The 12,964-nt window shown below is 34.5% G+C and overlaps 1 protein-coding gene across 1 annotated transcript in view; it reads right to left on the bottom strand.

The window, feature by feature from the left end:
• Nucleotides 1–276: 276 nt before the first annotated feature.
• b4galt2 (UDP-Gal:betaGlcNAc beta 1,4- galactosyltransferase, polypeptide 2) overlaps nucleotides 277–12,964 on the bottom strand; it is a 298,457-nt gene continuing 285,769 nt past the window's right edge. Inside the window, exon 8 of the mRNA XM_059343966.1 lies at nucleotides 277–2,238. Within this exon, the coding sequence (XP_059199949.1) occupies nucleotides 2,088–2,238 (151 nt within the window). The 3' untranslated portion in view covers nucleotides 277–2,087. The remainder of the gene's footprint in view (nucleotides 2,239–12,964) is intronic.

The raw sequence follows: 12,964 nt of genomic DNA on the forward strand, positions 1-12,964 counted from the left end.
GCTATAAAAAAAATCTGTTTAAATATGCATTTAGGAATAAAATGTAATATCAATCAGGCTATGGATGATATATAAACAAACCCTTCTGTTTAAATCTTGAGAATATGAAACTAGAGCCTGGAGTTTGAGATTTTTTTTTATAAACAGCCTTTAAAGAAAAGTATTGTAAAATTCCATACATTTTTGCAAAAACAGCAGGTGAATAGGGGTAAACATATTAAACTAATAGTTATGATATTGATTACTTGAATTAAGGCAAATATTTTCTGAATTTTCTGAAATTTCTGAAATCGTATGTTTAAATATGCAAATTATCTAATAATAATTTCATTTAGTTTCACCAGTTCATGAAAAAACAATGTTTAATTTGTTATTATTATTAATTTACATATTATTCTGCACATTAAAACACTTATTTAAATATGCAAATTAGGTATTATCTTATTAAATATGTGCTAATTAGCATACATTTCCAGAGCAGAGCTCAAATATTGGATAATGCCAAACTATTTGTTTCATTTTGTGGACATATTAGAGTCAAAGTTTTGACAGGATACCTCATACATAAACATAAACATATTTCACTAACAGTTATGATATTGATTACTTGAATTAAGACAAATATTTTCAGAAATTTCTGAAATCGTATGTTTAAATATGCAAATTATCTAATAATAATTTCATTTAGTGTCACCAGTTCATGAAAAAACAATGTTTGTGCCTGTAGTGTCTCACCTTAAGAAACAGCATTAATGTACCTGAAGCCATTCAGATCTTTTAGAGACTAAAATGTGTGTATTTAAAGCCCAGATTACCAAAATAAAAGCTTGACATTTCTTCAAGTGGAGCTTCCAGAAATCTCCAAAAAGTGCCACATGGGGTTAAAGTCACTGAGCTGTCAGTGTAAATCTGCCTTGTTGTCTTCAGTTCCTCGATTTGATTTCAAATGCATTCCCAAGGTAGTTCCACAACACTGCATTCAGCACAGGAGAAAACTCTTCATATCTTCAATATGTTTACTTTTGTTGCAAAACTTTTCCGTCACTCCAGTAAGTTGGTTTCCAAAGTTTGAGTTTATATATATATATAATATAAAAAAGAGCACAAAAAGAGAGTTTCTCAGGAGTTTGTTGCTGCTGACGAACATGTTTTCTCAGCGTGTCCCAGCAAAGTAGATGCAGGCACAATACACATTCATTAATTGATACCGGAGGATTTAATGGAGTAATTACGTAGATCCAAACTCCCTGACAGAGAGTCAATATTAAATCGTCTATAAGCATCATTTGTAAAGATGAGAGTCAGATACAAGTCTGTCACTGTGTGTCGTCTTATCTTGTTCGTGTTCCAGTTGGAAATCCCCAAAATTCTCTTCACCATCACTGTGAACGCTTGCAAAGTAAAATGTTGGATGTTTGTAAGGTTTGTTGTCCACCAGGTTGGTATTTCACTCCAAAACCAGCAGGTTCCACGTCTCATATCGGTCTTTGTATCCATTTAAAAAGCCACTTTTTCCATTCTGCTTCTATAAACTTGGTCAAATATCCCAAGAAATCCCACACGATGCTGTCCAGGCCTTGAAAAACTTTCCCAAAGTTTCAAATGATGATGTCATTCTCTCATCTCTTAATCTCCTGACAATAGTTCCTGTCGATATCTGCCGCCGTCGATACGCCGCTGGACGCGCTCCAGTTTACAAAATATTGTTCATGGAAAGACTCCAAGTTTCATTCAGCTTCCAAGTTTGACGCCAACCTCGGGTCGGCCACTGATACTCCAGCTTTGGTCCATTCTCTTTAAACTCTGAAGTCACTGATTGGTAAAAGGTAGGAGGTGTGAAGCCACTTGGCTGCTTGGAAAAGTTTAAGAGCCTGAGTCCTGAAGCTGAAATCCAAAAGAACAAAACAAACAGAGAGGGGGGAAAGAGGAAGAAAGTGACCAGGGTGTGCTTGTGACTTTTCCCTCCAGTCCAGATCTGCATCTGTCCAGATGTCTCGGGTACGTTTTCTCTTTATTTCCTACTTGTAAGCGCTCTTCTTCTTGTCTTCGTCCCTCTAGTCAATGAGCCCCTCGTCTCCCGTCTCTCGTTAGCCCTTAATAGGCCGGGGAGGTGGTTTTCCGATCTCCACGGAGATGTTTGTGTAGAGAGGATACCTCTTGACCTGGACCAGTCTGTAGGTCAGAGAGCTGATGCCGTCCTTCTTCATCGTGTTCTTCGTGTTCTGGATCTTATTGAATCTTGAGGGTGAAAGAGAGAGAGAGAGAGAGAGAGAGAGGGAGAGAGAGAGAGAGAGAGAGAGAGAGAGAGATTAGATTGTATAAATTATATGTTGATTGTAAATATTGCTTTCTTTTATTGTTATTAGTTTTTCTTTTCTTTTAAAATGAATAACAGAATTATAATAATTTATTGTAAATATTGCTTTCCTTATCTTGTTATCTTTTTTTCTGATGCTTGCTTTAGCAATATATACATTGTTACGTCATGCTAATAAAGCCAATTGAATTGAATTGAATTGAATTGAATTGAATTGAATTGAGAGAGAGAGAGAGAGATGAAAATAAAGATTAAAAACAATACTGATAAAGTCAATTCTTAGTCAGTTTCATGGGTTCATCTTTGGCCCATGCTACACTTTTCCACCACAAGTGGTTTCACAAGTTTCTTGAAGATCTGGCCACTACTGTAATCCTTCCAAACAAAAACAAAAAAGGGGGAATAACAATTAAAAAAGGCTCACCACTAAGTTCCAATGCTGGTCCAAATGATGCAAAGTGTTTTATTAATAATAAATAAATAAATAATAAATATTTGGATAAAGCTAAAAAAAGAGAAGATGAAATAGAGAAGTGCTTTCTGACCTTTTTTGCTTCTTATAAGCCTTCTACTGTGCATTTATAGTTGTGACCAATTCAACGAAAATGAATCCATTATTTACAAAGGAAAAAGCAAATTATGTACGATGTTTATTTATTTACTTTTTATCAATATATATATATTTAATTTGGGTTTTTTTCTTCATCATTTTTAATTTGATAATGATAATATTTATTTTTATGTCATCTTTTTTGTTTGTTTGTTTTATTTTTTTTAAATTACTTTTATATATTTAAAATTATTTACCTTATTACTATCCGCACTTGTATGCTGTATAGAATGTTGTATGTTTACTGAAGAAATGACAATTAAAAATCACAAAAGAGATTATTTCTCTCATTCCGACTTTCCTTTAATTTTTTTGCTAGTCATCTAATGACATGTAATTACACAACTCAACAAAATATAAACACTTGATGTGGAAAAAAGTTACGTATTATATCTTTAAGTAATAAAAACTGTGTGCAAACATGGGGGGAAGTGCTGCAAACACATCATATTATAACCAAAATGATATAAGGAATGCATATTGAATATTAAGTTAACTGGTTATTATTTCTATCTTATTACTTAGACAGGGCAGATGCATGTATATGTATAGGGGTATATATACTGTATGTGTGTAAATGTTTATATGTTTATGTACATCTGTTTAATGGTGTCTATGTGAGTATGTGTATGAATATGTATATGCATCTAGCCTACGCAGTTGTAGTTTATGTTGGGTTTTTTTCAGTTCGAAAAGAAGAATTAATAAAATGAAATGAAAATGAAATGAAAACTCAACAGTTATCAACATGATACAAAAAGTTCTGGTATCAAAATCCACATTTAAAGCCACAGGAAGTAAAGAGCCTCACTCAAAAAAAGCAAACTGGGTGTCTGTCACCTTCTCCTTAGTCTAACATGTAGCTTCTACTATATAAAATTATGTTTTGTGGTTAAACAGTTTTAAAACATGTAGTTTTAGCATAAAATGCAATAATTCAAAATTTACAAGAATAATTTATGTTAAAACAACCTAATTCTAATGGGTTAAGATTTCAAATCAATGGGAAGAACCTGGGCTTCTACCCTATTAAATTAAGTAACTCTTAATAATATCATACAAAATTTAAATGGCCCAATAAAAATTACGTTAGTATGTTACAATTACCCTTACAAATCTAGTTGGACTGACCCCTGGTAATTAATTAACAGTAACGCAAATACATCATGTTGACCCGACATATTTACATTTTGTCGCTCAACAAAATTGTTTCTTGCTAAACTAAAGCATTTTATTTAGGTGGAAATTATTTCCATAATTTTATTTCATTCTGGGAACAAGTTATTTTTTTGAGTGCTGATGTTACTGTCTGTTCATGTCCAACAACCTGAAAGCAGAGAAGTTTCCTCTGCAGTGCAGGTGTTGACCAACAGGTGGTGCTATGGCGCTGCACAGTGCCTCACAGCGAACGCCATCATCCATCACATCCGCCTCAGTTTGTTTGAATTATGCTGGAATATCCTTCCCCATTGGCTGCGACTCAGCAGTTACATCAGAATCTGCTCTTACGTTAGAATCTGCTCTGATTTTAATGTTGAAGATGAGAAAATAATTCACTCAGTGTGTCAGACGGTTGTTACACGGCCGCCGCTGTGCTTCGCTTCAGTTTGTGATGCAACCTCTGGCATCAGAACACACTCACAACACACACTCTCCTGTCACACGCATAGTAGTAGCATCCGTTTCTGCAGCCAGTCAGGATGGAAACGAGGCCACAGTGTAAGAGTGTCTAACAGCATGTTTACACCACTCCTGCAGTGGCGGTTCTAGACCAGTTTTACTGTGGGGGCCAAGGAGGGGCCAGTGTTTAATCAGAGGGGCACATTAGTACATGAAAAAATGGCAAAGATGATATTTAAGCATTCAAAATCTTTGAATGCGTTGAAAAAGACACAAAATGACCAAAAAGACACAAAATGAGAAGACAGAATAACCAAAAAAAAAACCCCACAGAAGACATAAAAATGACCAAAAAAGACAAAAAAAAGACACAAAATAACTAAAACAGACACATAAATGACACATAAATGACACCAATGACAAAAAAGACACAAAATAATTAAAAAAGACACAACAACAGACACAAAATTACCAAAAAAAAAGACACAAAATGACTTACAAAGACATGTAAAGACATGAAAAGGATTCAAAAATGGACAAAATAGCCCAATAAGACTCCAGAGAGTTAAACTATTATACAATGTAACATTCTGGGTTCCTTTTGTGTACAATGAGATATTGTTTGAACAAAAAAAAAAGGTTCGAATTGTTCCATTGTTCATCGTTATAAATTGACCATTTTATTATTAATTTGACACAGGGGCCACAGCAGGGGCCAAGGGCTTCTTCACAGGGGCAGTGGCCCCTGGAGGCCCCTGAGTAGAACCACCACTGCACTCTTGTCTTATAAAATCACATTTTTTTTCTCATGTGAACAGAGAAAGAGCCACGGATTTTGAGTTAAGAGAATCCGTGGCTATTTCACGGATTCCTGTGAGACCAGGTTGGATCTTTTACTAACCCTTCCGAATTTTGTTTCCTTCACTTTCACTTTAACATGTTTTAAACTGCAGCATATTTTGTAAGATATCATACAAATTGTATGTTTTCATAAGAGTCATTGTGGTCTTTCAGATAATATTGAATCTATCTAACAGCAGCAGTCTCCCAATACCTGTGTTTCCATCAGCTAATGTCTCTGCACATTTTGAAGATTCGCATGAGAATCATAAGTAATTTTGTATCTTTTTTTAGGTCTATGTGTCTTTTTTGGTCATTTTGTGTCTTTTTTGGTTCATTTTGTGTCTTTCTTTGTTAAATTTGTGTCTTTTTTTGGTAATTTTGTGTCTTTTTTTTAGGTCAATTTGTGTCTTTTTTGGCCATTTTGTTTCCTTTTTTTTGGTCATTCTGTGTTTTTTTTTTTGTCATTTTGTGTCTTTTTTGGATCATTTTGTGTCATTTTCTGGTCAATTTGATTCTTTTTTGGGTAATTTTGTGTCTTTTCTGACAAACCCCATGTTTTAAACTGCAGCATATTTTGTAAGATATCATACAAATCGCATGTTTTCATAAGAGTCATTGTGGTCTTTCAGATAATATTGAATCCATCTAACTTGCTGTAGGACCTGCTGTGTTTCCATCAGCTAATTTCTCTGCACATTTTGAAGATTTGCATGAGAAAAGCTTGATGGAAACATCAACATTTGACAAAACTTCCCAAAATGTGCACAAAAGTTTTTTTTCGATTGTTTGAGGTGTTTTTTTGTTTTTCCCAAAAATAGTTTATGCACTAAACAGGAGATGGAAACGCTTTTTCCGAATAAGTTCTGACTTTCCTGAAGACATATTTTCTCTTGTGGGTGGCCAAAGTTGTCTGATTAGTAACTTACTTATTATTTTTTCTCTCTTGCTCATTCTCTTCTTCTGTTTATTGACTGATTAGCCTACAGAAATACGTGTCTAACAGCATGTTTACAGCACTCTTGTCTTATAAAATCACATTTTTTTCTCATGTGAACAGAGAAAGATGATGTATGTGAACACCCAGCCGTGCACGTTCACTTTTAAAAAAGACAGCTGTGATGGACTCGAACAAAAGACGTCTTCTTAATGATATGCCTGGACGTACAACTGGAGCTGACACTTGAGTCCGACATGGACCAGTGAGTCCACAGAGCCTTGTCAGAACTGACTAGTGGAGATCTCTCTCCTCCCTCTGCACCTCCTTTCTCCTTTTGTCTCACGCAAATCAAATCAGAAAGAGCTTTATTGGCATGAATGGACGCAGGAAAAATGTTGTCAAGCATCTTTCCCTTGAACAATATAACACAATAAGATATAAATAGAATTATGTGCTGCAAGGATTGGCACTTCAATCTAAAAAAAGGGAGGGAAATTAGCTTAAGAAAGGATGGAAGAAGAGGAAAAGCAGGCAGTTTAAACTGGCAGGAGAGAAAGATGTAGGATAGATAGATAGATAGGCATGGAGATAAATATATATCTGAGGAAGAGAATGACAGATGGAGGAGGAAAGATATAGTGATATTAAAAATAAAGTGAATGAGAAAAGAGAGATCTTTGGATGAATCTATCATGCAGTGAAGATTAAGAGCAATAAACTAATCCCTGCAGACATACAGAGGATATAAAAATGCATGTACCCAATCTGTAGGATACTTTATGTATCATTTCAAACCGATTAGTTTCACTTATCTGACTTTTATTTTAGAGGGCGAGACAAAGACAGTCCTCCTTACATATTCATTAGCCTGGTTTCCAGACTGAGTGCTAACTGGGCTAAGTAAAGCTCTATTTTAATTCCACCGAGGGTCTCACAGGAAAACATTCCTGGTTCAGGATCTCAACAATAGCTCGTCATGCCAGCTAATGGGGGTTATTTTATTCTGGTGTCATATATTTTGAGGTAGCCCATTTGACCCTGTTGCAGCTGGATGTCTCAAAGGAGCTGTTTGATATGCTAATTTGCTCTCTTACCTTAGATCAGAAGATTGATATGACTCATATATCTAAATGAGCAGCTGGTTAGCTTTCCTTAGCCAGCTGTGTCCTAAACATTACATTCCCATACAGCAAAACTGCATTCTTAATTACAGTTCAAGGGAAACTTATTTCCTCTCAGGTTACATTAGATTTTTTTTTTTATGTTTCACACATACTTTTTTGTCAAAATCTGCATTAGTCCACTGGAAAACCAACATGGGATTTCCACTCAGAAACCTACTGTATGTAACACTTAATTTAAGTCAAGTATAGCATAACTACCATATATACATAACTTAAGTTATGTACAAACATACTTTTTAAAACAGAAATCATGATCTTTTACTAACTAATGTCTTTTTTTGTGGTAATTTTGTGTTTTTTGGTAATTTTGTGTCTTTTTTTTAGGTCAGTGTGTCTTTTTTGGTCATTTTGTTTCCAATTTTTTGGTCATTTTGTGTCTTTTTTGGTCATTTTGTTTCCTATTTTTTGGTCATTTTGTGTCTTTTTTGGTCATTTTGTGTCTTTTTTGGTCATTTTGTTTCTTTTTTGGGTCATTTTGTGTCTTTTTTGGTCATTTTGAGTCTTTTTTGGTCATTTGTATCTTTTGGTAATGTTGTGTCTTTCTCTGTTAATTTTGTGTCTGTTTTTGGTAATTTTGTGTCTTTTTTTAGGTCAATTTGTGTCTTTTTTGGTCATTTTGTTTCCTTTTTTGGTCATTCTGTGTCTTTTTTGGTAACTTTGTGTCTTTTTTGGTCATTTTGTGTCTTCTTTGGATCATTTTGTGTCATTTTCTGGTCAATTTGATTCTATTTTGGGTAATTTTGTGTCTTTTCTGACAAATCCCAAAGTATCAAGTTGTTACTTTCCAAGGAGTCTCTGGCTTGAAGCTGACTGTTACACATTCAGGAGGTCAGAATGGACCTTTAGACTGATAGCAAAGGACTTAGATTAAAAGTAACAATAAAATATAAAAATATATATATAAATGCACAGACAGAGAGATGTTTTAGTTGTTGTCTGCTTCATTATTTGTCCAAAATTCGTCGTATCAACTGAGTTTGTCTGATCTGAACTGAAATGTTTAACTAATATTTTAAGACATTCCAAAATAAGACGGTAAATTCAAAGCTGTGTTTGTGGTGAATGCAGTCCATTCGTGCACACACACACACACACACACACACACACACACACACACACAAACACACACCCCACACACACACACACACCCTCTATCTGCACTGTCCCAAGATGATAACATATGAATGGAATATTGAACAATGTTACTGAGCGCCTGATTCATTTGCAATGCATGAAGCGCTGGTTTCTTGACAAAATGTGTGTGGTGTGTGTGTGTGTGTGTGTGTGTGTGTGTGTGTGTGTGTGTGTGTGTGTGTGTGTGTCTGGAAGCTGCTACTTGCGGCTGGTGATGAATGTGCCTCTTTCTTACTTCCGCTGGCCCAATATCTCATTGCTATGCCTAACCAGCGTCTCCGATAGGGCTGAGAGAATGGACTCCTGTGTGAGAGTGTGTGAACGTTTGAGTGAATGTGCATGTGTAAATGCATGTGTGTGTGTGTGTGTGTGTGTGTGTGTGTGTATGCAGAGGAGATAGTAAACATTCATCAAACAGTCGAGACAACGCCTCCCTTGGTAAATGCTGGACATTACGCAGGTACTCCAGATAAACTCTCCCAAAAGGCTCAATCATTAATCTGGATCTAAACAGAGAGGAAACCTGCACCTGAACACAACACCAGCTCACTTTATCTGACTAACAGAGTGACCGGTCCCTGTGTGTTCAGTCTGCACTGTAAAAAATATTCTGTTTAATTTACGGTAAAATACCGGCAGCTGTGGTTGCCAGAACTTTACCGTAAAAAATACAGTGAGCGGGTTTTCTACTGTAAATTTAAATGTAAATATCAGCAAAATCTGTCATTTAGACTGAAAAATCACTTGCCATTTTATCCCTATTGTGTCTCTTTTTGGTAATTTTGTGTCTCATTTGATAATTTTACGTATTTTTTTTTTGATAATTTCATGTCTCTTTTGGTCGTTTTCTGTCTTTTTTTTGGTAATTTTGTGTCTTTTTAGATAGTTTTGTGTCTTTTTTTGATAATTTCATGTCTCTTTTGGTTGTTTTCTGTCTTTTTTTTGGTCATTTTGTGTCTTTTTTTGATAATTTCATGTCTCTTTTGTCATTTTCTGTCTTTTTTTTTGGTAATTTTGTGTCTTTTTAGATAGTTTTGTGTCTCTTTTGGTCATTTTGTGTCTTTTTTGATGGTTTTGTGTCTCTTTTGGTCGTTTTCTGTCTCTTTTTTTGTCATTTTGTGTCTTTTTTTGATAATTTCATGTCTCTTTTGGTCGTTTTCTGTCTCTTTCTTTGGTAATTTTGTGTCTTTTTTTTGATAATTTCATGTCTCTTTTGGTCGTTTTCTGTCTTTATTTTGGTAATTTTGTGTCTTTTTAGATAGTTTTGTGTCTCTTTTGGTCATTTTGTGTCTTTTTTGATGGTTTTGTGTCTCTTTTGGTTGTTTTCTGTCTCTTTTTTTGGGTCGTTTTGTGACTCTTTTGGTCATTTTAGGTCCTTTGTTAGGTCCTTTGGTCTGCTATTATTTTTAGGGTAGTTATGTCCTTGTGACATTATGGTATTTCTCCATTCATTTTTAATGAAAAATCTAATATTTTTTACAGCAAAACTGTGTTTTCTAAAGTTTATGACAGAAAAAAGTAAAAGTTTTGTGCTATTCTTTCATTTACAGTAATTAAAAGTGTCTACTACGGTGATATTACACTTTTTATTTCACGCCCTATTTCTGATATCATTTATATATAATGATATAATGATGTAGAATAAAGTCATTTTGACAGAATTATCCCAATTTTAAACTTCTTTTTGGTTACTTTTTAAAAAAAAAACCCCGTAAGTAACCTATGATCTGTTCAAGGACTGTCAGAAAAGTTTCTTTTTACAATAAGCGGTGTATTTATAGCGAATCCTTACATAATTACTTCTCAGAGAACAACTCTTCTTGGTGTTTCCTAATTTCCTCTTGTTTTTCTTATGATTTTTTTTTTCAATTATACATAATATCAGCTGACTTGACAAACTGGGAGTTTAACACGCTCTTGCAGAGAAATAAAAAAGGCCTCAAAACTGCACTGACAGAAATGTAAAACTTCCCTTAGGAGATGAAAAGTGATGAATTTAAAGTTTTCTGTCCGTCGAGAGATACAGAGAGGAAAAAAACATGAGTCCTTTCAAAAGCTCCTGATTATTCTGAGCCGCAATGCTTTTATTTAAGTCCAAATATAATTTCTTTTAAAAAAAAAAGAAAAAATCCTTTAAGCCCAAAATTTCCGAGACATTATAATGAGTGTCCAGAAGGGCTGTAAAAATAAAGTTTGTGCCGACTAATAGGCCGCTATTTTCTGCCCCTTCGGTGCAGTTATGAATAATGGAGCAGCCTCAAATAAATAATAACGTCCCTGTTGGTGTCACCTCTTATTGAGGAAGTCTGATCCACGGAGCAGAGAGAGGGCACCGCGACCAGCGACAGGAGGAGGAAAACAGGAATTGAGTATCAAGCAGACACACACACACACACACACACACACACACACACACACACACACACACGCTTTCAGTCTAGTGGCGAATTTATTGATTTTGATGAAGGCAACTAGACTAGACTGACCTCGCTGACTCCTATCTCTATTGGTGTCATTTCAGCAAGCAATTACTGAGGGATCGTTGAATCTTTCTCCCGACACACACACACACACACACACACACACACACACACACACACACAACATTGATGGATGACGTGTAAAACGAGTCAGGTTATTTTAGACACTATCACATTTAAGCTATTGCTGCCATTTTACAGTATAGATTGTTAGTTTTTACCCCTTTAAACCAACTCACTAAGAGGAAGTATGTCCAAAAAATTGCCATTAAATGACATATTAGTGTGGCTCCGTCTAGTTTTACTTAAAACGCACACTTCAATTATGGAGCGTGAGGATGTAGTTGACGCGTGTCTTAAGCCGAAAAATCCCCCAGTTTCTTTCTTATGGTTTATTGAAAACCTTTCGTTTGAGCATTACAAACAATAAACTGCAGCAATCCAAAATAATAATAATTATGAGCACGGTCAAAAACTAGTGTGCTCTCCTCGTCTCCATAATCATAATTAAAACAAAGTAAGCAATTATGACGTTACACACATCTCAGCCAATAAGAAGAGTGCAATTTCTACGAACCAATAGGCATTCCTACAACCTCAATAAAGAGCTATAAACTTATGAAATACAAATCTGAATTATTTATCAGCTTCTCTACAATGTACAAAATGGCTCTAACATTACATATTACTATTATTTTCCACTTTCACTGAGTTAAATATGTTAAACAACTTTCAGAACAGCTGTGGCTCAGTTGGTAGAGCGTTCATCCAGTAACCGGAAGGTTGGTGGTTCGATCCCCCACCAGTATGAATGTGTGTGTGAATGAGCGTAGTGTAAAGCGCTTTGGAGAAAAGCGCTATATAAGTGCACCCCATTTACCATTTAAACCCTTTAAAGTAAGTTTGTTTACATAATGCCAGTGTTAAAAAAAACAACAACACAAAATGTAATTACTCTCTGCATACTAAAGTCTAGTTTAATTTATCCACAGTCTAACAAGCTGAAGAAACTTTAAATCTGATTTTCCTTTTATTTATTTATTTTTTTGGTCTCCCTCTGTATCTCAGTGAATACAACTGAATGATGCCCAACTGCTGCAGATATTTATATTTATTTATTCATGTTATGTATTTACTTTTTGCCTCCATACCCCTCTGGATGTATATAGTTAAATTGTATGTCTTTGTTTTTGCTTTTTCTTTACATATTCATATTATTAAAAGGGAATGGACAATGAACATTTGGGACAAGAAGCTATTGATACAAAACCCTTGGCTTTTTACAATATTGATACTAACAGCTTTAAATCCATTTGTACTTGTCAATTGTTCTGAAATTTCCTAATAAAAAGATAATTACAAAAAATAAAAAATGTAAATAATGTATCCACAGTCTGGGATTCATCAATGATTAGCATCAACATTGATTTTTTTGTGCAAATAAAAACTTTAAAAAAAATCTCCCAAAACTACTATAAAATTACTTAAATAAGTTACAATTAAAGCAACAGTATTGATAATAACTTCCAAATATTCATTCATTTTCAGAATTCCAACCCTTAAAATATCAGTTTACATGTTGCCATTGATGTTTTGTTTTTGTGTGTGAAAAATTTTAATATTTTCCGTATACTAAATGTTGAAGTTACCTCCTTTTACCCCGTAAAAGTTGATTTTAATCAATTTTTATCTTCAACAATACAGCAGCAGTAACCCTATAGTGGAAACCAGGAAAAAAGCATGCATTTGGCTCATAGAAGAGACATTAGAAAAAAACTAAATTGGTTGGAAAACAATAAAAAACAAGATTTTTTAAACTTTGTTGAAAGATTGATATAG

This window comes from Centropristis striata, chromosome 11 (genome assembly GCF_030273125.1).
Source record: "Centropristis striata isolate RG_2023a ecotype Rhode Island chromosome 11, C.striata_1.0, whole genome shotgun sequence".
Classification (NCBI taxonomy): domain Eukaryota; kingdom Metazoa; phylum Chordata; class Actinopteri; order Perciformes; family Serranidae; genus Centropristis; species Centropristis striata.